The following is a 27,876-nucleotide window of genomic DNA, read 5'->3' as shown; positions in this document are numbered from 1 at the left end:
GAGCTTAAAATACTATTCCTTCTCATTTGGATTTAACCCGATTCTAAAAACTCATTCTGGTAAGAAACTCTAAGCTGAAATTAGGAGAGATAGGAAATGAGCTTAAAAAGAACTGTTATAAACTTAGGATAAATCTTACAATCTAGTTAAGATGTAGCTTGTTATCACCTCTATTGTCAACTATACTGCTGTAAATATGTAAAATGGAAACTTAATTATTGAACAATAAGTGGGCCGGTGTCATCATTTGTATTGTTTCATTATGCATATTATTCTACGAATTATGCTTAAATAATGATGATTTCACTTTATTTTCAGCGTCCGTTTGCAGAAAGAACAACGCCACAATACTGATATCGTTAATCCAAGCCATCCCCAACTTTTACAGCAAGATATTGTATTACCCGTTTGTTCTCCAATGGATAAACAACGCCTCATTTTTACTCCCCAGAGCATAGCATCTTCGCCTACAAGACGCAATTCATGGACTGACATGTATAGAAAAGGACTATTTGGGACGACGGGATACAGTTATTTACAACGCGAAGATCGCAGAGAGTTTGAACATAGAATCGCGCAGTTTGATAATTCCCCGTTCAGACGGCCCTATTACTTGGTGAGGACCGATTCTCCATTCGAGGATTTAAGCTCCTCGGGTGGAGAGGAACAACAACCCGCCTTCGACACTACCGTCCTCAGCATAAGCGTAGAGGATCTTCGGTTGGTGGATTCGTCCTCCGCTGCTTTTCCCCATATTAGGAGATATAGGTCCTTGGATGAAACCCTCTGGAGAAAAAAGTGCCCACAGAGTCCAAAGAAAAAGACTCTTCCAGTTTCATCAGAACCGAAAATGGCTGTTAAGAAGTTGCTGGAAGTAGATGAACTCTTACTTTATTCAATGAGCAAGGAGGAAATTATCCGCTCATGGCAAGCATCAGAAAGAAGACTTTTAAATAGACTTAGGGACACTATCAAAGAGAAAAAGTCACTAGAAAAAAAGCTTGTTTTTATACAAAAGACCCTGGTGAAACCGCCGTGATAAAACAACATTCTAGGTTTACTTAAAACAAGAAAGCAATGTCTTCTCGACTTTGGAAGTCGAATTTCACCTGGTGATCTATAGAAGTAGATTACTTATTATGAGCGCTACATGTGGGCTTACTAGACAAAGAAAATGCTTTAAGAAAGTCTGTGATGAAGCTTTGTTCGTTAGGGACTTTTGAATATTGGCTCGGAGATAAAGGCCTTCAATATATGCTCTCATTTGATCGCGTTAAATTAGAAGGAATGCAGAAACTCATGTAGCCCGAGTACATATACTACAAATTAAAGAACTACGTAAATCATCATATTTATTTGACAATTATTCGACAAATAAGCAAGAAAAAGAACTATCTGAAGTACCCAAAGGTGGTTTAGGTAACCTAAATACATATGTTTTAGTTATTTGGATATCAGTATAATTGTTAATTATATTTTTTGTTCTTATTTAATTACACATTAAAAACGCTCTAAATCTGGGAAAAGATTACGCACAAAATATTTAAAATTAATTACAAGTAAACATTACAGAAAAAATTCTTTAAGCTATTTAATTAAAATTTTAAGGTTATTTCATAGAACCATGAAAATTTAAGATTGTTAAAACCTAGGAGTTAGTTACACTTTAGGAGGCAAAAATTCCGAGATATCTTGTATAGTCAATGTCTGTCATAAAATAATAAGGTAAAAATATATTTGCCAGGAGTAATTTGAAGGCCCTTATGCATATATAAACTCCAGAAAATTAATTCGCTCTTAATTTTCATGTCCAATGTATTATATAAATTTGTGTTATGTGAAAGTCATGTCGATCATTCATTGAAAGTCCCAGAAAACAATTTAAAAGCTAGAAATACTTTTATAAGCACTTTCTTAAATGCATCTTTTCAGCAACTAGAAGCTGCTGAAATTTATATACCACCAGGAACTACGTGTTCAGCAACGTAAGGTGCATTTACGTGAAAATTTTAAATGAAAATAATATTTTTAAAGAGCATACTGTCAAAAGTATTTAATGTGCGTTTTGTCCTTTAAAGTTTTAATTAAAGATTATCAGACACTTTTCACTAAAAAAACAACTCAAATATTTTAGAGAATTTATCAAAGAAAATGATTTCTATAGATTTTCGGTAACAATTGCTGTAATCTTAGTTAACAACAGCTTTTATTTGTTCTCGTCTTTACATGGCGATATTTTGATCTTTTTACACAAGTGACAAATAATAAATTTATTTAAAAATGCGCTATGGGTTTAAAAACATTTTTAAAATTATTAAATAGTAATAAATAAATCGCTGGACTGATTAGATATCAAACTATTGAAAGGTAAAAATCTGGAAATTATGTCTACAAAATATGAATTAATAAGTATTTTCGTCGTCATATATTTGTTTATTGTTATAATGTTATACAGAAAATTCAAGTAGCCTTTAATCTAGAATTAAAAACTACAATTATTCAACAGTAATTCAAGTTGAAATAATGAGAAAAATGCAAATTATGTTAGAGTGTTATCTTTATAAAAGGCACGATAACCCAGTCAGATAATGTAAGTTGCCAAACATACAGAAAAATGTTTTCATTAAATGAGATTGTCCATGAAAGTAATCCTATAATAAAATCATAAAACAGAGAGTACATATGAATTTAGATGAGCCAAAATTGACTCAATACATGTAATTAATTACAATATAATGCATATTTTTATATTATACTTACGAGGATTACGCTGAAAGTAATGCCTGTCAGATTATAATCTCTTCATTAATATGACACATGTTTATATGTATGCAGAGAATTTTGTCTTCGTGGTACTATTTTCTCGCTGCACCCCCGTGACGACAACAGACCTGCTATTATGCTTAAGCTGTTATTGCGTGAGCTCTGGAGAAAAAAATCTACGCTCAAGGCCCGGAAGGCTAGATATGCGATATAATTTACACAAATGATATTGAGTTGCATGGGTATGCAAGGCCCTTGAAGGAAATACATTGGAATCCTTGGTTGCGACAAGCGAACAGTATATCTTAAGGCTTTGTGGATGCCGTTCAAAGTTGCAATGCATAAATTACAGGATTATTTACATCAGTTTCACAGAATCACATGCTGTGCCAGATATTATAGGAACTGTTTACAAAATAAATGCAAGTATCAAAATAATACAATACTAATAGTAAAACTCCAATTATCCAAATCAATTGGGACCAGACTCTATTCAGATAATCAAAAATTCGGATAAACGGATTTTTTCCGAAGAAAGGATCTACGTACGCTTTAACTACTGACTACTGTATGTTGAAAATGGGAGAAAAAACTATTTTTGAAGAAAAAGGTGTTTCAATTAATTAAAATGAAAAGGCGACATCTTACGTACATGTTATGTAGCGTACTGTACAGTACTTACAATTGCTGAAAGTCATTGGTCAAGCTGAACAGCTTGGTCAGGGCAAGTTGTTTGACTGTCTTCATCCGTTTTCGGGCAGTCGAGTGGCGCTTTCGCTGGACAGTGTGATATTGCATGTGGTTACACTCGGGCTGACGCTCCATCCACTTCAAAGCCGGCAAACGTTTTACTAGCTCATGGTCCCGTGTCTGATTCAACACTTCGACATTACGTCATCTTCTCTCACACTTTCAATAATTCATCATCATTTAGAATTTGAAACCCAGGTTCTGACGAATCACACACCATCCATTGTGCTGTATCCTCAACACTAATTTCTGAACATCCAAGGAATTTTCAAAAGAACTTCTACTAGCGATTCGGATAGTCAGAGTTCGGATAATTGGAGTTGTACTGTAATTCAAAGAAATATTTATATACTATATACAAGATAACTGTTTAGACAACATTAAGAAAATATACGAGCTAAAGATTTAAAACGTTATATGAGACTGAACAATATATTTCGCAATACTATTGTCTACTATACAGAACTGTTCGATCATTAATACTGGTCTGTTTGAGTCATGTTACCCACTCTGATTCGCTTGGCACAGATGATTGCTGTCAATTGATTCCACTATGCGATTTTTTTTGGAAATGGAAGTTTTCTTTCAAAATCTTTTGCAAATATTTTTAACCATATTCGCAAATTACTCTCATCAATTATCGCTTTTGAGACTTTGTGGATGCCGTTTAACAAACGCCTTTTTTTAAGTCAAGAACTTGACAGCAGCTTTTTTTTTTTTTTTTTCTGTATTTCTTTCTCTACATTTACGATTCTTCCAAAGCTAAAATTAAAGAAATTATGTCAGCCGATGCAGGATGAGTTAGTCTGTCTCGTACTGGAAAGGATTTTGGAGAAAACAGAGAAAAGCATTACTTTCAGTATGATCCCCTATACCAGTGGTCTCAAACTCGTGGCCCGCGAGCCGCATGTGCCACCCCCCCAAAGCGATTTTATGTTTATCGGCGAATACATTTTAGCTGTATACTTATTGCAAGTACGATGCTTACAGATTCAGAGACAAAGATGTCGATTCTATGTACGACTTATATGCTAAACTGCTATTGAAGGAAAATAGTTGGAGCTATATCTTTGTCACTGTAAACTTGCACGCCTGACCACGTGACTAAAGTGAGGTACAGGAAATTCCCACATTCCTAAAATCATTAAATTTTAATTTGCCAGCCAACAGCTGATGGCGATTCAGTATTCTGAAATTTGCGAATTTTCAGTAAAGATTATTTAGCGGTTAATTCAACATATTGCAATTACCTGAAAATAAATGTCAGGCTAAAATTTAATATTCAGCTTAGTGCATTTGAATTGCAAAGTATAACCAAGAGGTTTTTCTTGCAGGTGCCAACCTTTAGATTCCAAGTAGAAAATAAACATATAAATTTAATGTTCTCCTTTTTTTTTTACTATTATTATTGTTTATGTATGTTTCGATAAATAGTCGATAAGCGAAATTTAAAATTTAGCTTAATTTTTTTGTTAAAAAAAATGTTAAAATTTTAACCCTTTGGGTACACATTTATTTGAAAATATTTTTGCACTTGGAACATATTTAATTTCGTGAGCAAGTAAAAACAGTAAGTAGATTTCATGCAAGAATTAATTTATTTCGTATTATTCATTATATATACTTACTTCTACATACTATCGAAGTAACTTTAGGCAGTTAGTATTACAAAATACTTTTAAACAAATAAACTCTGTAATAAATAGCAAATTATCAATCATTTTGAAGCGTGCGATACTTTTCAAAACAGGTTGGTGAATGCAGTGATACTTAGCATTCTTTGCACTGTCAGTCAGTATATTTCCTAATTTGCTGTTGACGTATCGGAACGTCATGTGCGTCTTTGCCCAAACAAATGCAACAAATGATCTGATGACGGATCAGAACGTCATGTGCGTCTTTGCCAAACAGATGCATGACGTATTGATACGTCAAATGTAGCCAAGGGGTTAAAAATGTTTTGTCTCGTCAGTTGCTTTCAGATTAAGTAATGCCCGCAAGCGATTAGAGTTTGAGACCATTTCTCTACACAGTACATTTAAGAAATATTGCACAGTTTAATATCCTAAGAACAGTCGATCATTGGCCCATAGTTTAATTTACGAAAGGAATTCTATAAAATAAGCATGTCGATGCCCCTTCTTTTCCCTTTAATTTTATGTGATTGACAGCACTTAGTAATAAAATTACAGAAAACTGAAATTTTACCTTGTAACTTACCTTGATAATTACATACCTTGTATTAAAACTACACTCTTTTGCAAAAAAATCGAAGCACCATGAAGGAAGTGGTTGTTTTTGATGAAATTGAATATGTGTATGGCTGATACACAGATAAAAAAATAATTAAAAAATCAAGGTCAGAGAACCCGTTCACGATTCACAATCACCCATTGAGTGTTCAAATTAGTTGGTCGAACCGCCCCTGCATGCTTGAATTCGTCGAGGCAAGGAGTTCCTAATGTCATCCTGCGACACATTCTGCCGAGCATTCATCAGTTGTCGCTCCAGATCTGCAATATTTTGTGGTGCCCGAATCGGGCGGCGTACCAGGTCGCAGACATGTTCTATTGGTGAAAGGTCTGGTGATCTTGCTAGCCAACGGAGACAGTCCAGAGATATGCAGCGGCATGTAGCCTGGCATTATCTTGTTGGAAAATGGCCCCAGGATGGTTGAGTTGTGAAACGACTCAACGTGGAGGACGACTAAAGATGACCTGCTGTCATAAGAAATAGCACCCCACACCATCACACCAGGAGTTATGGCTGTATGTCTTTTGTAAAACAAAGGCTGAAAAGGACCGCTGTCCCCGTCCCCTCCAGACACGAACACGGTGGTCATCTGCTTCAAGAGTGAAGCAAAATTCATCGCTGAACACTATACGATGCCAGACTGATGGCAGCCATGATGATCGGCTGCGACACTGCTTCAGACGACTCCGCCGATGTTGTGGGGTCAAAGGCAAACGTCTTAAAGGCTTCTGTGAGCGTAATCCCGTATCAGACAAGCACCATGAGATGGTGGCCACGGAAGGTATAGACGTGGCTGTAGTGCGTTGAACAGTCGACAATGATACCATTGGGGCGGTTCGGGCCTGGCGATCAATCATCCTATCTTGCCTCGCATTTGTGCTCCTTGGACTTCCAGAGCCTTCATTTCGTCGACAATGTCCTTGTAGCAATCATTGCTGCCAACATCTTTGCACAGCAGTGTCTGTACGCTCCATGTGGCGACCTATTGCTCGCTATGACCACCCAGCTTCACGCAATCCTACAATGCGACCACGTTGGAAGTCGTTTAGTTGTCTGTAAGGTCTTCGACATCGTAGTAATGGCGTCTTTAGTTGCTTCTTTACGGAATTACAATGGCAGCAACAACAACAACAACAAAAAAAAAAAAAAAAAAAAAAAGATACATTTTCGGCCTCTGTTATTGGTTTTATATTTTGCGAATTGCGCACTAGAAATGCGCGCTATGATCGCACTTCCTGTTCATTTGCCTTGAAACTTTGATCATTTGCGTGCTCGATCAAGATGATTTTGCATACCAAATTTCATCACGATCGCAAAAGTCCTTTTTGGTGCTTCGATTTTTTGCAAAAGAGTGTATAAAAAATTGTCAAAAATAATGCGACTTAAACCACTTTTAATCGCAATGAAAATGGCTCTTCAATGGAGCTTATGAAACTAAACACAAGTTTTTGAATTTTTGTGTTCCTGAAAGGGAATTGAAAAACTTCTGCTTTTATATTTAGGCTTTTTCCTAAATGAAAAAGTATATTAGAAATTTGCGTTCATAAACTCATACTTGCTTGCAGCGTATAGGTCTTTAAAGCTTCTAATTAAGCATACCTCAGTAATTTTGATCATAAGCGGAATGGAGCACTTTTTTTTCGGGAGGGGGGAGAATCCTTACGGTACCGACAAAAGATTTTCTAATTGGCACTTTCTTTTACTAGCGGCCACATAAAAATTCAAGTTTCATATACATTTTTTAAGCAAAGTCGTCACGTGCCTGAAGTTATCCTAGACTGAAAGCTTCCCTTATTTGATTCATTTCTAACCAGTTTATAACAAATCGTTCAAGAGGTATTTAATTATGTAATCTTTCTAAAGCACCATATATAGCCAAGCCGAAATCATGTTATTAAAATTCGAATAGAAATGAGTAAACCCTCAAAAGAACTAAGTATTTCTCGAAGAGCTTTTTCTAAGAAATATCTAAAATAGTTTTCGGGCTAGCATTTGTATCCACAGGGAGATAATATGAGATAATTAAATTTGTTTAGCCTGTTGATTTAATGAAAGTCAAATATCTAACGCATTCGCAGAAAATCAGAATGAATATAAATGCTTCTCATTCTTAGCTCCAGAAAGTATAATAAAATTATTTAGTTTCGTGCAAAATACAAGGAAATTAGAAACGTGCTGCATAATAAAATAGCAGTTAATGTTTCAGGACAAAAAGAAGTAAAGTAATAAAAATATAAAATATTCAAAGCAATAAAGAAGAATTTTACATTTACGTAAATAGTCAAAATTACATTCTTCTAAGCAACATCTAAGCTTCTCGAAGATGGCATACAAATGGCGCTTTAGTTATCGCCATTTTCTGAAATTTTGCGCGTTCCAATTACAGTAATTATTTTGTTATCAAATGTATTAATTTAAAACATACCTGCACAAAAATTGCAATTAAAAGATTTAATATAATTTCTTTACTCTAAATTTTCGGATGATAAAAACTCCGAATTTTATCCAAAATTAAAAAAAAAAAAAAAAAAAAATTATTTTAAAGTTTTTGTTTGTTTCTAAGCAACGTTTCTGGACAACAATGTTCCAAACTGTAAGTAATGTATGCCTTCAACACATAGGGGCACACATCAATTCGAAGAAAACACGTTTATTCTTCCTATATTAAACATTAAATACATAATTTGCGATATCTCTGCGACTCACAGAAATAAATGATTATTTTCAAGCAAATTATTTTGTTATTCGCGTTGCATTTCATTATATGTCTTTTCATTATGTAGAGTTTTTTTTTTTTTCCAAAAAATCGGATTTCTTAGTGAATATTCCGCTGAAAATATCTAAGTAGAATGTTCGCCAAATTCTTAAAAGTTAGGCATTATTTCTCTCTTTAACGGAGCCTTTCAAGAATTTTTAAATAATCGAAAATACTCTGCAATATTTAACAGTTTTTAAATCTTAATATGCAAACTTCTTTTTAACGACTTCGAAAACAGCTTTTTTTTTTTTTTTCCTTCGAGGAGAATGTCGCAAAGGTATACTTTAAGCAGTTATTTAGGTAAGTTACTATTCTGATGGTGGGGTCACGACAGAAAGGTGGCTAAAGTACTTGAAATCATTAAATTGAACTAGGGAGAAAATCATATGCTGCATTATTTGTTTATTGAGATTAATTATTATTTTTTTTTTTAGAGGTTAATTCTCGTTTTTCCTTCCTCTCCGCTCTTGATGGTAAGCCGATTAAATTTAAACGATTAAACCTTTATGTCGCAAAATTTTAGAATTTGAGGTTGCTTACTTAAAACTTGATTTAATACTTTGTTACTCAAATTTACAAAATATTTTTCAAAAATGTAACTTTTATAAAATATTTCATTTAAAACTTTGTCCTTAAAGACAGAGCTGGAGAGTAAAGCGTGAGCCATTTATCTTTCAAATAATAAAAAGCTTACGCTTTACTCTTTCCCGCCCCTTTTTCAGCAGGTTTTTAAAAGAAATATATTATGAAATTTACTTTACCTTATTAATAAATTATAAATAATTAATTAATTTTTATACCTACTCTAAGAATTGAATCATTTACATTTCGCAAGTATCGAAGTTAGCTGGATCCTTCTAGAACTAATAGATCAAATTAAAAGTTATATGTTAACATTTACTATATTATTTGTATTTTAGTTAGCTATTGATGTTTCACTATTATTAGTTAAGTAAACGAAACAATATTTACAATAATTATTAAATAATTTTTAACCCTTATTTAATTTATGAAAAAAACATCTATAACATACAAAATACTTAGCAATGTTGTAAATAAAATAACCGAGCCGTTACCACTACGCAATAACCTTCATGTATATAATTCGAAACGAAATCTGGGATTTTTGAATTTCGTACGATAAATGTATATTATTAATACAAAAGGCTGGGAGAAAACGGCCATATGTTATTCTGACAGTTGCACGCATTTTGAGAATTATAATCTTGTTATTAGACGAAGTTTAGGTGTCTGTAGATTTATCCACTAAGAGGAATATACAGTTGTTTATGTCTAGCTTAGAAATATTTTGAACTAGAGAAAAATAGAAATATATTTTGCCTTTGTGCATTTGTTCGAATTTTTAGTTTTCAAACATTTAGACAATAATAATTATCAAAGTTGTTGATTTTTGTTACAAGATTTAGATGGATACATATATATAATACTTATACTACATATAAACAGGTTAATTGTGAATTATAGTAAGAATCAGTCTGAATAGAGCTATGTGTAAATGCAGTTTAAGAGTTGTGCAAGACGCTTGCTCCAGATAGAATGAGGTGTTACGAAGTTTGCTGTATATGTTTGTGATTGATGCTATATTTTTGGAGACAGAATCTAATTAGAGTTCGTACATTCAAGAATAGGGTAACTACATTCATACGAAAAGGAAATGTTTTCTCCAAAGAAGGAATGTTTTGTTCAAAGTCAATATGCAAGAAAGGATTATCATTACTTTCGTCAACCAAATTCAATGTGCTGTGAAATATTTATTGTCAAATATATGTTCCAATTTAAAACTAAGCTATACATTCTTTGATCATTGATACAGCAACTGAAATATATTATGCATTACTTTGAATGCTACACGAAAGAGAAGTATTAATTAGAAGAAAAACAAATTATACACTGTCTTCATTAATTTATTTTTGAAAAAGGATGAACATTGCTTTTAACACTCAGAAATAGTCATAATTCTACTGAAGTTGTTATTAGCACTGTTTTAATAAATGTATTGTATAAACATTTGTCTTCTTTCTAGAGTTTTGATTCAAAACTAACTCTGTCACAGCACGTAATTCTATGCTGTGAAGTTGGAATAGAAAATTCTAAATTACTTTTTTATATATTCTAAATGTTTATGCCTATTGGTGTTTTACAAAATATAGTATGTTAGTGGCAAAGGAGGAAACTTGATTATGGTTTAATTACCTACAACTCATTAATTTCAAAATAGTAGTCTTGGTATTAATTATTTAAACGAAGAATTAAAATCTCTACTATATAGGAGTCTTTAATCAATACAAATAACTGATCATAAGATACACTAATACACATAAATACTTGTATATAGGCGTATTTGAAGCATGCTTGGTTATAAAAAAATTATAAATACATTTTCATTATTGACAGATATCATCTGTTCAAATTTAATCGAATTGTGTATTTGAATTAATAAAAAATTCTCTTTGGTACATCATAAATTAATTGTTATTTATATTTAACAACTATGCAATCCCACGGAACGATACACCACTCCTTGTAAACGCTTCACAGAAAAGTATTGGTTTATTACAGCTAAATACCAAGCCGTTTGTAGATGTTTTCTACAGGATTCAGGTCTGGTTTTTTTATGGCCAATACATAAAAATCATGCTTCTTCTTGATTTTGTTCAATCAGACACATAGAATAAGAAATTACCTTGCTAAAAATTTGAGTTGCTCTTCCTAATGGCTCAAACGGACTGAGTGTTAATGGGGTTAATACGATGCGCTTCCAAAAAGTTGTACCCGTCTGGTAATAATAAAATGGGAAAATTAGTGAATGAAACCTTTTCGTTTTGAACCTCCTCTATTTTGAAAGTACACACTTTGGACTATTATTCCACCCAAAACCCAAGGCACTGAGGTATTTATTGAAACTCCTGACCCCCCCCCCTCTTTTCCCTGCTGACGTAAGCAATAATTCGCATACATCATAATTTACTTCCATTTTGCAATGTATTTATAATTTTTTTACAACAGCATTGATTTTGAATTTTAACAGATAGATTAATTAAATGCAAATTAATGCATTACACAGTATTTTAATAACAATTTTTCACAAATGTCAATTAAAATGTTATTGGTGTATTTAATGCTTTTTGACTGTACAACACTTGTCATTTTATGAAAAAATAAATTTAGCTATTCACAGCAAATATAAAATGCTTTAATTAAATTTCCTCCTCCCCAGGTTGCTGTCATTAGTGATATATTTTCATTTTCTGCTCATTATTTAATTCTAAATTTAATTTTAATTGCATGTTAAACAAGCAAACTTTCAGGAAACTTGATTCATTCTGAAAATTTTTGTTACATTCCAAACCCAAAGCATGAACTTTTCAATTCACAAAGTTTTGATATTCTATGCAATGTGAGTCAAAAATTTTACAAACAGTTTCGATCAAATTGACTATGTTTTGCTGAACTCCCGAAGATTTTATACAATAAATGTTTCAAATAAAACTACATTTCTCGAAAGAATTGGCAAACACATTTGCATTTATAAAATACAGTTTGTGACGACTTTTGAAAGAAATTTCAATTACATTTAAAATTTTGCAGTTCTTCACCCCCATTTTGCCATCTACTTTAACACTGAGTTAGGGAAGCAGGAATTCTACACAATTTCTGCTGTATTCCCAAATATTACTAATGTTTAGCTGACTGGTACTCTTTTATTTACGAATTTATTTGTATATTCAGGAATATAATTTCACTAATGATATCAAATAATTAGTGGGTAATTTTATTCTGAATTTATTTTATGGTTCCCACATAAAAGAATTTACTAGACATAAAAATCATGCCTGGAAATAACAATCAATAATAATACATTACTTTTCACTGAATTGAATTATTTTGAAAATCAGGTTCTCTTAATTGAATTTCCAATTATGTTTTTGGAGAAATAATTGGAAATTAAATTATGAATTGAGGGTTGAATAATGTAGAAAGCACCCATTAAAAATACTTATATTTATTTTTGAAAAATTAAAATTAGTTTTCATAATATACAAAAAATCTATATTAAAAATTATAACAATATTTAATATAAATATTTGATTGAAATTAACAGAATGTTATGAAAAGTAAATGTGTATGAAGTGTAAATATAGCTTATTTGCACTTCGTACACATTTACTTTTCATAACATTCTGTTAATCAGAGTAGTGATTAAATAATGGTATCAGAATAATGGTTTGTACTGAAGACGTATTAAAATTTTCTATTCCTTTTGATTTTTTTAAGTGTTTGAGTTTTGAAGATGTATTAAAATTTTCTATTCCTTTTTATGTGTTTAAGCCTATGAAATAATACCCATTTTCTAAAAATGTTATATATCATGTATCTGAAATTTTGAACTGAAATATTTTTTTCCTCTTAAACCTGAAATTGTCTTACATAAATGATGCACAGAGTATCTAAGTTTAACCTTAATATCTAACTGCATAATATATACATAATTTTAATGAAGATTTAGAAAAATTATTAATTTTTTTTATTTTAAAATTTTGAAAAATTATATTTTAATCTCAAGTAACATTTTAACACAATGGTTCATAAAAATGTCCTATGAATTATTTTAATTTAATTACATTCTCTTAATAATTACAAAATTCAAAGCTATAAGAATTTCCAATTAATAACAAATACCATCAATATGCATTATGCTTAGTAAAATATATGGGAGAATTCTAATATAGCAATAGGCATTTCTGGATACACTGCAGCATGTATGAAAAGTTATTCAACAACTGGCCAAAATGTTTTTGAGATTCAATGTCACGGCAGATTTTTTTTGTATAAATTACATGAAACTATACTTCTATCACTCTTGTCTCCCTGAAACTATGCAATTTCTTTTCGCCTTAATAAATGTTAGCAAGTTTTCTACTAATATGCATAGCATAAAGAATGAGCATTTATGTACGCTGTGTGGTCAACTGAAAATTTTTGCCTGTGTTTTGTTTTCTGTGAGTAAGATTACAATTATTAACCTATGTAAGGGATATGTTGTTAATGAAATAAAGATGTTATTTTGATTAGGAACAATGAAAGTTGTGTCTTCTCTTAACATTTGTCATTACATACAATGGTAGCAAAAGAAGTTGAGACATTAATTCTTCATAATTTTTGTTATTCCAAATTTCTTTAAACAGATATTTTTACATGCATACTTAGCACAATATTTCCTGAGTTTGAAGGAAATTAATAATTTCAAACAGGTGGAAAACTACGAATATCTATATATACATACATGTAGCCATATGATGGTAAAGGCAAACTGCTAAAAAATTATCACTAAATGTATGATTAAAAAAGAAATTCTGGGAAACTTAAGAAATTATATGAGGGATGCATGGAATTATTTAAATTATACAGCAAACAGCATTTCTTAATAAAGTTTTGCACAATTGAGTGTCATAATGCTTTGCATGCCTTATGTGCGCCTTTACATCATATGCTTAAATACTATTTTCAAAATGGTAATTTATACAATTGCTTCTAACAACCATATCATATCAAACATTTCATTTGAATATACAGATATAATATTCTAAAGGCTATGGGGATTTTTCCATCTTATATCATGAATTAATGACATAATCTTCACTCAGCAAAAGAGATTATTGCAATCTGATATCCCGAAACAATATTTTTGCCTTTATATACTTTTCTTCTTTTACATTAACTAAGAATGAAGAAAAAAAATTCAATATACACAAACATATTTCAGAAAAATAAAGATAACTTATTTAATAAATTAAAGATAGCCTTATCGAATTACCATTAACATAAGAGGGGGAATGTACATATTGACGAATCACATAATGAGTACTTTATCAGTTTAAAAATTCTGTAATTTTTTTTATTTTTCTGTAAAGTAATTGAATGCTAGATTGCTGATCTTTTAAAGTAAATTAAAAACATATATTTATTTTATTACAACTAATCATATCAGAGAACTGTAAGCAAATTATGTATTATACATTAAAATGTAAAAATGTTCACCAGCAAACAAATTTTGAAACGAAGACTAAATTACATGCTTTTAAGGAAATAGAAGGATAGAAAAATAGGATGAGATTCTTAATCCACTTTTTTCACATTCATAAAATGAATGAATTGGCTTCTATGAAAGTTCTTCCTCTTATTAGTATTCAGTGAAATTGAAAAATAAGTAGCAAAACTGAAATACAAGTTGTATCTCTTTAATCTGGCACAATATAGTTAACAAAGCCTCTGATCTGGAATTTGTTTAAATCGCTACTAGAAACTAGAGAATTTATCAAAATGTGGTACCACAGACAGCAATCATATTTTAGCATTGGTTTGCACTGCAACCAAATCAAGTGTTTCTACACTTCAATACTGACTGTTCATATGTATTACAAACCTTCAGAAAACTAAAACTAAACAACAAATACTGCAGAAGACAGTTCTAGTACTAATTAGTGAAAATATAAATCATTATCTATGCTAAAAAATGTGGATTTACAGAAAATGTTAGATAATGTAATGTCTAAAAAAACATGTTATTAGTACTACGAAACACAATCTTCAGCCAATTCAAATACACACACACACACACACACAAAAAAAAAAAAAAAAAAAAAAAAAACTTTCACACATTCACTACTGATGTGTAAAGGGGAATTGTCTCCCACAAACCAGGAGTATATTTCTCTATAGTAAACTCAAAACTAATTCTAATATGAGAACTCAGGGTTTTTAAATCACAAATATGATTTTAATATTATTTAAAGAACAAAATATTCAGAACCTAAGACCACATAACAAATATGAGTGATAGCTTTTTTTAGAACACTACTTAATAAGAGTGTGCAGTCATTATGGACTTTGTCAAGAAACTATAAAGGGATTATGCCTGTCCTACATATTAGTTTTTGATCTATTTGATTAAACTACATAACTCATTTTTAATACGTTGAACCCGGCACCGGTCATTAGGGACCGGCAGTAAACTTTCCGCGTGGCCGGCACTGGAATTTTTGTTTGGCCCCCGTTGATTAATGGGGACCAGCACTGGAATTTTCGCTTGGCTGGTTTTGGTCTGCAGGACCTACAGTATTAACATTTATGACCACGAGCTTTGTCACGCACAGGCAGGGTTTGTATGTTGGTAACCGACAAAGCTCACCAACAGATAAGCCCTACTCAGCCCATGAAATCGTGGAGCACCTTGCAACATTGCATTGCTTGAGCGCTAGCCCCGGCTTAATGGAAAGGACAGCAAATTTGGTACCGGGCTAAACATGTTAAGCCAGCTGGTATAGAATATGTTAAGATTTTGGCTAGAAGGGCTCAAGGTTACAGAAACCATTGAAAGACATCAGGAGTACAGAATTTGGCAGACACTTAAAAAACAGTTTAGACATTCTAAGTTATTTTTTGATGAAATAAATATGTGTGCCCATTTACAAAAATGCTTTTTGAGGTGACTGAAATTTTTCACATAGAATTAAATTTAGGCAATGATTGTGAATATGTATTATATATCTTGTTCTAAGCTCTCCTCTAATTTTTATATCATAAATATATTTATGTCGAGCAAGCTGGTAAGCTTAAGGATTTGGCATATGTTTAATAGTGATAAGGTCTATAGACTAGAAACAGAAAGAGAAAACCCTCTGTTTTCTACCATTTTTGTGGCTCAGCAGTGACCAGTATGGACAGGTGTCAATGAAATCAGACTTTAAGGATACAATCCATAACCATTTCTCTTAATGTACCAATGCAGGAAGTTAAAATAATTAATGTTATTTTAATTATATTTCAACCATTTAACGAGATAATATTTAAATCACTAACCAAATGAATCAACAAACAAAAACTGCAACTCAAATGTTAGTAAAAAAAGATTTTAACTAATGACATTACATAATCATATAAGATACAACAGAATTCGTTTGATGATTTGGAATTTGAGCAACACAGTACGTTCATTTCCGCGTGGCTGTATTCTAAACAATGTTAAGCTTATCAAACACCACAGTGGTATTTTGTGTGCATCATGCATTTGCAATGCATAGCTTCTTTAAAAGTAATGATTCAGCTAATCAGACGCAACTGAATGCATTGGGAATAGGATTTGCGAAAATCAAACTTTTAATCTGCAATCAAAGCCAAAATCATAAGGATTATAAATTGAATGCTACTGAATAATTGAAGGTGTTATTCTCCAAATTACATTGAAAGTGTTGAGAAGAAATAAATGGAATCTGTCTCACGAAGTGCAGAAGATTGTTTATTAAATATTAGAGCTCATTGACATCACTAAAATGGCAGTTATCACGTGGTGTGCTTTTCTAGACTTCACAAATTTAAACAATTTACTGTATTCTGACATATCCCCTATACAAATATTTTAATCAAAGTTGGCATGGAAAAAATTACAGTGAAATCTGACCAGAAGTAGAAATGGAAGAAAATAATTTTTGAATTTATTTCATATTTATATTATAATGACTATTTTATTAATAGGTAGCACTGTTCTATTACTAATTTATATATTTTAATTTTCTAAATGATTTTGTGTTGTAATTTACTGAACATAGTACTTTGAATTTGGCAAATGGCCATAATTTTATAATTTTTCAAGTTAAAGCTATATTGGAAAGTAAAATTATGCAGAATAAAGAGGACACAATTCATTTTACTGTTATTTTTATTATTTTTGTCATTCAATATGTTTATCTTGTCAGGTGTTATTTCAGAAATAGCTTCCTGGCAAAGCTTTAGGACTTGTGTTTATTCATTTTATTCTACCTTACGTATATTTAGTGTCATCTATGTGTGTTTTCGTAACTATGGACTTTGTTACTATTGTAAAGGACAGTGATTTTCTGGCAAAGCTGTAGGAATTCTGTGTATTTAGTAAAAAATTTGTATTTTACTTAATCTATATTTGCATCACAGCCTTCATGCACTTTCGATTCAAGAATAGCACGCTCACTGCTCATTGGTGCACGTGACGACATGCCCTTGCACTCAAACTATAATTTTATTTGACTCATGTTTTTGTTTTTCCTATGTTTAAGGGACTTTTATGAAGTTTTAAGCTTCAACGAACTCATCCACAATAGGATTTTCATTTTTACTGATTGTAAATAATTATTACTGAATATGGGTTTATGCACCTATCATAGTGCTTCTTTAAGTCATCTCATGTTATCACTGCTCATCCCAGTATGCTTAGAATTCTCAGCTTAGGTGCACATTAAAACTGCTCCTCACCAGCCAGCACCTACTCTAGTTTAAAAATGATCTGCTCATTTTAATCATTACTGACTTGTTCTAATGTTATGCATCTTACGACCTGTGATTCTCCTAATACTTGCCACCTTTGACCAGAATTTCGCACGCGGGAGCGGTGCTCTACACACCACTGATTTAATTTGAAAACCGTGAACTGCCATAGACATGTTTGTTTGAACGGTTAAAACTCAAAGAAGTTATCACCATAAGTGAAGTGATGATTCCTCAATTCCTTTCAGAAATATACCTTTTATTTTTATTAAACATGTCTCCAATCTTGATGAGAGCATGTTTAAAGTGATCTTTATTATTCTATCATTTTTAATTTTAGTTTTAACTTTTTAGTTTTTTATTTATTACTTGTATAAAGTTTCATGTTTTAAAAATTAATGGATTAACCTTTTCTTTTCTTTATTTTATAACTTAAAATTTTATTTATATTTTTTGTATTTCTTGAGAAGGTTTAAAAATGTTTCTCATTTGTGTGTATTTATTCATGCATCAGATCTGCTTTCACATTTAGATAAATTCTGAAATTAAGTTTCAGTTCATGTCACTAATAAAAACAGCAAAATAACATAATAAGAAAGAAAGGAAACAAAATTATATTATAAAACTGAATCTACATCACTATAAAAATAGTTAACACTTTTTTTGCCATTGCACACAGTAACTCATTTTATAATATTAAATGGATATACTCAAAAAAAAAAAAAAAAAAAAGAGAGAGAAAATTTGCTCTAATCCTATGGAATTTTAATCTTTACATAGTTCATGTAAAATTTCAGAAATGATACATTCCTATACAAGATCTAATATATTACAAATGGCTAAAGCAAAATTTTGGAAATTATGAATTCTCAATTGGCTGGCGAATTAATTCCAGGATGGAGAAATTAATTTCGTATTATATTTATATTTTATTCATACATAATACTGCTATATGACTATTCACTTTAAATATTTTCATTATATGTAATTTTTTTGCTTCATTTATATATGCCTGCAATAACCTTTTTTTTTTTTTTTTTTTTTTTTTTGGTAATATGCATTTGTGTATTTTTCACTAGTTATGATATCCACTTTTACATAGATGCATTTTAAAACTTGTGATTTTGAGCTGAAGTTTTACATTTGTGCAAATAATACAAATGGAAAATTAACATATTTATTCAGAAAATAATACAAGGGAGACAGAAAAGACTTCAACTGAGAATTAAAATCGAATCTACTTCATCATTAAAATAGTTTAACATACTATTTTAATGATGACGAATATTATAATAACGAAACAACTTTTTGAGGGGGGCTGTTACATGCAATAATTTATTTTTTAATTGTGCATGGGTAAATCCAAAAGAAGCAAAAATTTGCTCTAATCCTGATGAGCTTGAACAGCTCAAATGGATTTGAACTGTACTGCACACCTCTAAATATACACAGACAACATAATTTCACAGACCATAGGCTCTCAGAAAACATAAAATGGTTATCATGTGCATATTTTCATTAATTTTTATTTAAAATAAAATATTAAAAACACATTAAGGTATTTTGAGCATCAAATTTGCAAAAATTACAAACATAATTTGACTACAGTGTTTCACACCTGTGAACTTTATCGATCGGTAAGCACTATTATGCAATTATTTTTCTCTTTAACATTTCACATCATCTTTGTTTATAATATGCAGTTTTTCAACTGGACATTTCATAATGCACAATACTAATTTTTCTTCCACATAAGGAAATAAATACTTTTATTTATAGGATCACCAAATATTTACCCTTTCACACCAGTAAATATTTATCATGAGGTCTATAAAACAATATTTATGCATTATTTTTACATTTATTGTCAGTATTTGCTTTTACATTTATTACGAGTATTTTCGGCTCTATTCTTATATGTGCCGTAATTTCACCAAATGTGGCGATATGTGTTCTGTGCTGGTTTTTGGCGCAATTACGTGTTTGTATGGCAATCCTGTTGACGTTGAAAACATCTTTTGCTGGAGTGGTTTAATTGCTTGTTGGTTCGTGTTGTGCGTGTTTTGAAATAGCCTATGTTGCAATGATAGATGTGGTGGAAAGATTTCAGTCGCATATTTTAGATTGTGTGGAAATTAAATTTAGTATTAAAAGGTACGATATTAGAGTTGTTAACGAGTCTTTTGTTCACGGGTGTGTTTATGAGGATTGAAGTGTATTTTTGGAATTTCTGTGCGACTTTTAAAATGGAGTGCGAAATGCAGAGCTGCTATGAGAACTCGGATGAAGAAGGGCGTTTCTGATAGTTCTTGTGTGGATTTGCAGTTAAATTATTGCTGGTAAAGTATGTGGCTGTCAGCGGAGTTTAAGATTTGGATTGTGGTTTTGGTGCAGTAAGTTAACTTTGGAGGAAGTTTTTATCATTACTTTAGAAATTTTGAATCTCAGGAAAGACATGTGATATAGCAAAAAATTGTGGCACTTTTGTTTAGAGACATTGTGCGACTGGCGAAATTTTATTCAGGAATGTAGTATGGTAAGTGCATTTTATTTTACTGTTTTTATTTTGTAGAATGTTATGTTCATTTTTTTTTTACTATGAATGTTTGTTGTTATTGTTGTTTTTTCAATTGTTTGTAATTTAGTTTAGTTTATTTGGTTGATCTGTGCACCATTCGTAGATTTTTTAAAGTTTAAACAGGATGCTGTGTACATGGTATTCTTTGAAATTTATTGTTGTTATGTTAATTTATTACAGCGAGGTGTGCGTAGTTTGTAGATTCGTTCGTTGCCTGGATTTTGCAATTCGTAGATGTTTTTTTAAGTTAAAATATATCGCTGTGTACATGGATTCTTGTCAAATATTTTTGGTTAGGAACTTTATGTTTTTGCTATCTAAATTTTTTTGTTTTTGTTTCGGATTTGTTATGGCAGCATAGAGTTTCTCGCCAAAAATATTTGGCGAGAAATTTGGCGGACCTGAGGGTGCATATAAGAGTAGTTCCATTTTTTTCACATTTATTATGAGTATTTTCATTTACATTTATTGCGAGTATTTGCACTTATAATATAGTCTAAGCTCTAGCATATAACATAACTTAACCTCTTATTCCTGTTAATATTTTTTTAAAGACATCCATTTCTAAACCCTCAAATTAATTATTTAAATGATAAATTTATATGTGAATATGAGAGCTTTTTTTGTAACAAATACATCATATGAAAAAATATTAATTTGCTGTCATTCAGTATTTTGGAAGGGGGTAAATCAGTATCTTAAAAAACATTCAGAATTTGTAACAGGATGGATACGAGCATAATCAACATTTGAGATTAATTACTTGAATTCTATTATTTGAAAATTTTAATAGCATCTAATGTACAAAGAAACCAGATTTGAGAAAAAGCATATTAAACCTCACAAAAATTTAGTTTTCATGTCTACATATAGCACATATTCATCTAATTCCAGAACATGTATAACTTCATTTAAAATATAATGTTTGATACAAAAGCAAGTTTAACTTCAAGTTATATTTCATAATTTAAATTAAATTTTAAATATATACATTGCAGATGATGAAATTTAAAAAATACTTTTTTCAAATAATAAAAATATTTCAAAAATTGTTGTTATGCAGTTTCAATAATAATACTTTAAAAATGCATACAATAAATCTTATATTCTGAAAGACATCCGAAAACCATGTCTTTAGATAAATTATGTTGCATTTAAGTCAAAATGTAACATTTAACAACTGAAAATGATAATTTGAAAATTTTTTCATTTCTGCTTTACAATGCCCCCCCCCTTTTTTTTTTTTTTTTTTTTTTTTTTTTTTTTTTTTTTTTTTTTTTATTCACAGAAATATGAAAAATATCTTTAATTTAAAAAACTTTCCCAAATAAAAATAAACAAAAGTATATAATCTTAGCCACTAAAATAAATAAATAAAACAAAAATGATCATCCATAACACATAAGGATGTAGAAATCTCAAGAGCATTTAATACTTCTTATTCATTTTATGATTTTAATGATCATTATAGAAAAGAAATTAAAAAAAACTAGTAAATGCAATAGTTGTTCAATTAAAATTTCAAAAAAAAAATTTTAAAAGCATTAATAGATATTTTATTAATATCTATTAATGCTTTTAAAATTATTCTTCATATTACTATTTATTCTTCATATTACTTTCATTTATTAAAATATATGTACAAATAGATGAACACTTTTCTGGTATAAATGCACAATAATAAAACATACATATAAGTATTAAATAACTTTTTACATTTCTCTCGATCAGAATAAGAACAAGGAAAAAAATGTATATCCACCAATGTATATAAATTAAACTATTCACTGCCTTAACACAAAAACCCACATACTTCCTAAAAAATATATACAAATATATTCACTGTAAATTTAAAAAAAAAAAAAAAAAAATTGTTGCACATGAAAAAGATCTTCAATAATTTGAGTAAATAAACTGGAAACACAACAATTGAATTTATATAAATATGATATTTCTTTGGCAATTCAGTACAGGCACTGGTGTGGCACTTATAAATGAACAGGTCTGTAATTAAAAGGAAAAAATGGAGGGAGTGAAAACATGAATGAATTTCTAATTTAAAAATAAGATTAAGATATACTTAGCAAGTAAAAACAACTATCAAGCAAATACAAATCTACGTAAAAATTACATAGAGTAATAAATAAAGACAAATGAATTCATATAAATTTTAAAGATTAATTATGCTCATTACATTTAATGCACATACTCAATCACATTCTGGAAATTCCAAGCAATAACAGAAATAAATATTTTGGCCCCAGGAACTAAAACACAATGCTTAACATTAAAGGGAAATAACAGCTATTCTGCTTGAACACAGTCACTAAAAGATTTCCCACCTATTAAGTAACTGAATTATGTGTGTATATTATTATAAAGGTTATACATAATCATAATTAAATTGATCTTCTCCCTGAACTAAGAATACAACAAATTTTAATTTGTTTAGGATAAGCACAAAATACAGAGTGGTGGGAACATCATGGGTTTGAAAGGGTGAGAACATCATATGTGGGGGAACAATAAATGAAAGAGACAGAAACACACTGGTGAGGATGACTGGTTCGCTCAAAGTGCCGAATCGCCCACTTATTTGATTGGCGTTTTTTAATGTATGTACAAATAGATTAAAATGTATGTACAAATAGATTAAAATGTATTTAAAAATAGATGAACACTTTTCTGGTATAAATGCACAATAATAAAACATACATATAAGTATTAAATAACTTTTTACATTTCTCTCGATCAGAATAAGAACAAGGAAAAAAATATATATCCACCAATGTATATAAATTAAACTATTCACTGCCTTAACACAAAAACCCTGTACCCCATACTTCCTAAAAAATATATACAAATATATTCACTGTAAATTAAAAAAAAAAAAAAATGTTGCATATGAGAAAGATCTTTAATAACTTGAGTAAATAAACTGAAAACATTTATTGATAAGAAGAATTGGATTTTTGTCAACTTTCTTTGACTTTTTAAGTGAAAATAGGTGGATGTGTACATGGATAAAGTCAAGGGACAACGCAATGCCATTTATGTGTCATTCTGAGATGTTTTTTTTAAGTCACAATAGGTCGATGTGCACATGGATACCGAATATGTTCAATTCTTAAAAACGCACCAAGCAGTGGATGATTCTGCACTTTCCTCACTGGTTTTCGCTGTTTCCAAAGGCTGTTATGAACCACAGGGTTCAAATTCTACGTTTATCTCAAATGCCAAGTCACACTTATAACAGCAGTCATAGAAGGGCGGAAATGTTAGATGAGAGAAATTATTTTTATTTGGTCTAAATTAAGGACTTAATAAAGACCAAAAACCATTTTCACAAACAATAAGGCCTATTATGAACCATGCACGAATCAAAATGTGCCCCTTGGCAAAAAATGGCGATTTTTTAACGCTATTCCTGTTTAAGTGCAACGCTTTCCCAAGTAAAATGGCATCCAAAACATAATGCAATGAAACATACGTGTTATGTAATTTGCACAGTACCAAAAGGGAAATATCAACTTACCTTATTTAGAAATTTATATCTTCAGTCCACACAGAATTCCTTAACAGCATCCAAAAACTGTTTAAAATTATCTGAACTAGAATTTGCGTACCGCTGTCACCACATAAATTCACAAAAGTAAGAATAAAAAATATCCACTGTAGTACCGGACTGTCGATGGCATTTCTTTGGAAAATCCCTATTCATTACACCTCACATACTGTCGATAGTGTTGATATGAGCTCTGGTTTCCAGATACTAAATTGCCACTGCATCATTTAATGAGAGGTGAACTAAGTCATTATCAGAAACACAAGCGTACGACTTCGAGCAGTTGAATACGATCGTTGTTTCAGGTAAGATACTCAGTAGAATTAGATACAACAAAGTTGCTTTTCTTCTATTCTCAACCACTTAAAAAAATACCTTCCACTCTCTCGTTCTATACCACCAAACACCCAGTTTACCACCGGCAGCCATTTATGGTGTACAGCACAAAATAAGCAACGTACTTTCTCTCCAACATAGAAAAAAGGGCTAAGAAATGTTCTCCCGACAATTAAAATCAGCGCTATCACGCATTACAACCAGTCACGTCATTATAGGGTCCGACCAATAACGTCATCATAGAGTTTCCAAAAAATACACCGTAAAATATTCAGGTTACATAAATGAAACAACAGCTTGGTGATAATCCAAGGGGTACCACAAAACAATGAAAACTAAATTACAAAATTACATGAATTAAATTGTTATTTTTCTCACCTTGGTTAAACATCCCTATTAACCGCTGCAGGCTTTGGACTTGGAGCATCTTTTTGGAAAAATGTTATATACGAATAAACTAAACTGCCACACATACTGAAATAATAAAAAAAGCAAAGTTTAGGCATATTACCAAGCATAGTCTATGAAATGAAAATATTAAAACACTTAATATAGCCTACTTTTATATTTATACAAACATGTAAATTTTATTAAATATGCTAAATAAAGTTATTTAGAACATATTTTTAAAGTTTTGATGAAAACTTATTCCAGAAAATAGATTTAAATTTAAAAAAGAAAAGAAACACACAAAAGCAAAATTTAAAATTAGGCAAATTGGCAATCCTGTGTTTGGCATAGATTTTAATTGAACACTTATTGATTTCTAGGGTGAACAGGTACAGGTCTTTCGTCATAAAGGTTAAAAATATTCTGCAAAGTATGGAAAAGCCAGCCACAATCATATTTATACCATAAACAAAGGAAAAAGCAAAGAAACAGGAACAGAGAAACACCTGTCCAGGGAAACAATAAAGAAACATGAAAATTTTTATATTAGAATTTTAAACAACTTTAGGAAGGGGATTAGAATTATTAACTAAAGAAGATCAACTTTTTCATGAATGTGAAAGGCGCCTCAAGGAAATCCAGTTCAACAACTGAACAAGTTTTATGGATAATTTTTGCAGACAAAAAGTCAAAACTGTGATTCGAGTTCCAACCATGATTAGCCTAAATAGCCTAACCATGATTAGACTTGCTTATTTCTCCTTTTCAGACATAAGATTTGGGCTCCCAGACGGTATAGTGGTTAGGGAAGCCTGACTGTGATACTGAAAGGCCCAGATTCGAATTCTGGAGAAGGGATGGATATAATTGTCCTGTCCCTTCCTAGGAGACAAAGGTGGCCCACTATAGGTGCCTCCAGACCACCACATCTGGCCTTAGGAGTGGCCGATGCTGACAAAGGCAAGTGCCTGCCATTGGAAGGGGAAAAAAAAGATTTGCATTCCTTTATCTGAAATTTTAATGGCCTGTTAGATTAACGACGTATCTCAAACTATGATACTATACTCATTTTTGATTGGGCCTTTGTTTTTGGTGTAGCTTCTCACCTTCTTTGCAGAATTTTTTTTTTTTTTTTTTTTTTTTTTTTTGTGAATATATACAAACAGTACAAAGATTTATTCGGTTTTAACGAAAGTTTCCTGCCATCGCAAATATCGTCTGCGCAAACAGTTCGCATTGGCGTGTTTAATCATATTTCGGCAAACGGTTTGTTGCATTTGAAAAAGAGAGAAAATTGCTTTAGAACACAGTGTTGTGAAATTCGTAAAAAAAAAAAAATATCGTTAACACATACTTTGTAACTTTGCTTTTTTTAACAGTGCAAGGTGTCTGAAATGGAACTAGCACATTACCAGATTAGAACCATTATTTACTTCTAGTTCTGTTGCAAAATGACAGCTGCAGAATGTCACCTAATCGTGTGTATAGCTTTGGTTACTAATGTTATATCATAGGACAATGTGAAGGTTCGGTACCGAAAGTTCAAAAACAAGGACTATGACATTCAAAAAGCAGAGCGCTCAGGCCGACCTACTGATGTTGATGAGACCCACCTGCGAGAGTTTGTGGAAGAAGATCAGTATGCTACCATTCGAAAGCTTACTTCAATGGCATGTTCATTAGTCGCGCTATGCATTGCATAAACTTGACGTAAATTTAATTGCTGGGTGCCGCATGAGCTGACTCAAACAGATACGGACAGACGTGTTCGGGCCTGCACAAGAAGTCATAACTGTGATTCGAGTTCCAACCATGATTAGCCTACAAAAGACTTGCTTATTTCTCCTTTTCAGACATAAGATTTGGCCGCCCAGACGGTATAGTGGTTAGGGGAGGTAAACTGCTGAGTTGGCTTCCGACCCAGGTATAGACATATCCATGCAGAATTTGCAGAATTGGTTACACTAGCTACCAGGCCGCAGCCCTGGGCAGCCCCGGCTGAGCAGATGACATTTATAAAATGCAAAAAAGAGATATACATGTGCACTTGAAGAAGAGTACAATAAAAATATATGTATATGCATATAAATACCAACTCATATACAGATATATACACACTTACATACATAAATATTCCGAAATAAATAAAAGTATACATACTCTCACTCATATTGATATATACATCCATACATATACGTTGTTATCATGATAGTTAAAGTTTACAAGAAGCATGCCATTGAGGTACGTGTGATCCTTAGTATAAATTAGGTACCATAAAAATATATATAAACATGTACAGATACATTACAGTATCCAGATACAGTACGAATTTTATGTATGGGAACCTAGCACAGCATAAATACAAAATTACATATTGAACATAAATATTGCATACTCTGTTGCTGACATATTGAAGTAGCTTATATAGATTTTTATGACTACTATCTTCCAGCGTCGGAACAGTAATTGCTAGTACAGTACTCAATTATTGTTTTCAGTTTCCGCTGGGCAACTCTGTTACTTTGTAGATTCTGGAACCAATTTGGAATCCAGAATCTGAGGCTGTTAAGTGCTGTGTGTGGGCAGGAGAAGACAAAATGGTCTGGATGATCCTCCTCCCCACATTCACAGTTACCATTCTCTCTCAAGCCAAAGCGGCAGAGGTATGAAGGGAAGGGCCCATGACCAGTGAGGAAATACGTCATGTAATTGCTATTAGTTTGGATTGTTGGCTTGACCTTGGGGATGAAATTGTAAAAACGTCTTCCTGTGGAAGCTTGATCCCAACGTTCTTGCCATATTCTTAGGAGCTGGTGGAATGTCCGACTCTTTAGGTCCGAGACTGGCCTAAGGGTCGAGACTTCTCACTAAGTGGATGAATCTGCTGCTTCCTTTGTGACAACATCTGCTCTCTCATTTCCTTCTATTCCCGTATGAGCGCACATCCAGATGAGGGTCTTTGCGAAGCAGGCATGTGGGTTAGAATGTCTCTAATGCTGCTGACGATAGGACTGCGAGAACGAATTCCAGCTATCGCAGCGAGGCTTGAGGCTGAGGCTGTGTAGATGATATTCAGCACTGTGGGATTATTCTTCAGGTGGAGAAGAGCTGCTCTGATTGCAAGTGGTTAGGGAAGCTTGACTGTGATACCGAAGGGCCCGGTTT

At 31.6% G+C, this 27,876-nt stretch overlaps 2 protein-coding genes across 5 annotated transcripts in view; one reads left to right on the top strand and one right to left on the bottom strand.

The window, feature by feature from the left end:
• LOC118191555 (glutamate receptor ionotropic, NMDA 3A-like) overlaps window positions 1-13,623 on the top strand; it is a 391,320-nt gene extending 377,697 nt beyond the window's left edge. The window contains exon 14 of the mRNA XM_085817752.1: window positions 319-13,623. Within this exon, the coding sequence (XP_085673878.1) occupies window positions 319-1,039 (721 nt within the window). The 3' untranslated portion in view covers window positions 1,040-13,623. The remainder of the gene's footprint in view (window positions 1-318) is intronic.
• A 69-nt stretch (window positions 13,624-13,692) lies between these two features.
• Window positions 13,693-27,876, bottom strand: part of LOC118193981 (solute carrier family 35 member D2-like protein) — a 101,176-nt gene continuing 86,992 nt past the window's right edge. For all 4 annotated transcript variants that reach the window (XM_085817756.1, XM_085817753.1, XM_085817755.1 and 1 more), the window contains 2 exons: window positions 24,700-24,795; window positions 13,693-22,424 (listed from right to left, as the gene is read on the bottom strand). In XM_085817756.1, coding sequence (XP_085673882.1) covers window positions 24,705-24,795 — 91 coding nt within the window. In that variant the 3' untranslated portion in view covers window positions 13,693-22,424; window positions 24,700-24,704. The remainder of the gene's footprint in view (window positions 22,425-24,699; window positions 24,796-27,876) is intronic.

This window comes from Stegodyphus dumicola, chromosome 5 (assembly GCF_044657685.1).
Source record: "Stegodyphus dumicola isolate Sdum_Otavi_A_Nest chromosome 5, ASM4465768v1".
Classification (NCBI taxonomy): Eukaryota; Metazoa; Arthropoda; class Arachnida; order Araneae; family Eresidae; genus Stegodyphus; species Stegodyphus dumicola.
The sequence above is the reverse complement of the archived record's forward strand: the minus strand, read 5'-3'. Positions and strand labels throughout refer to the sequence as shown.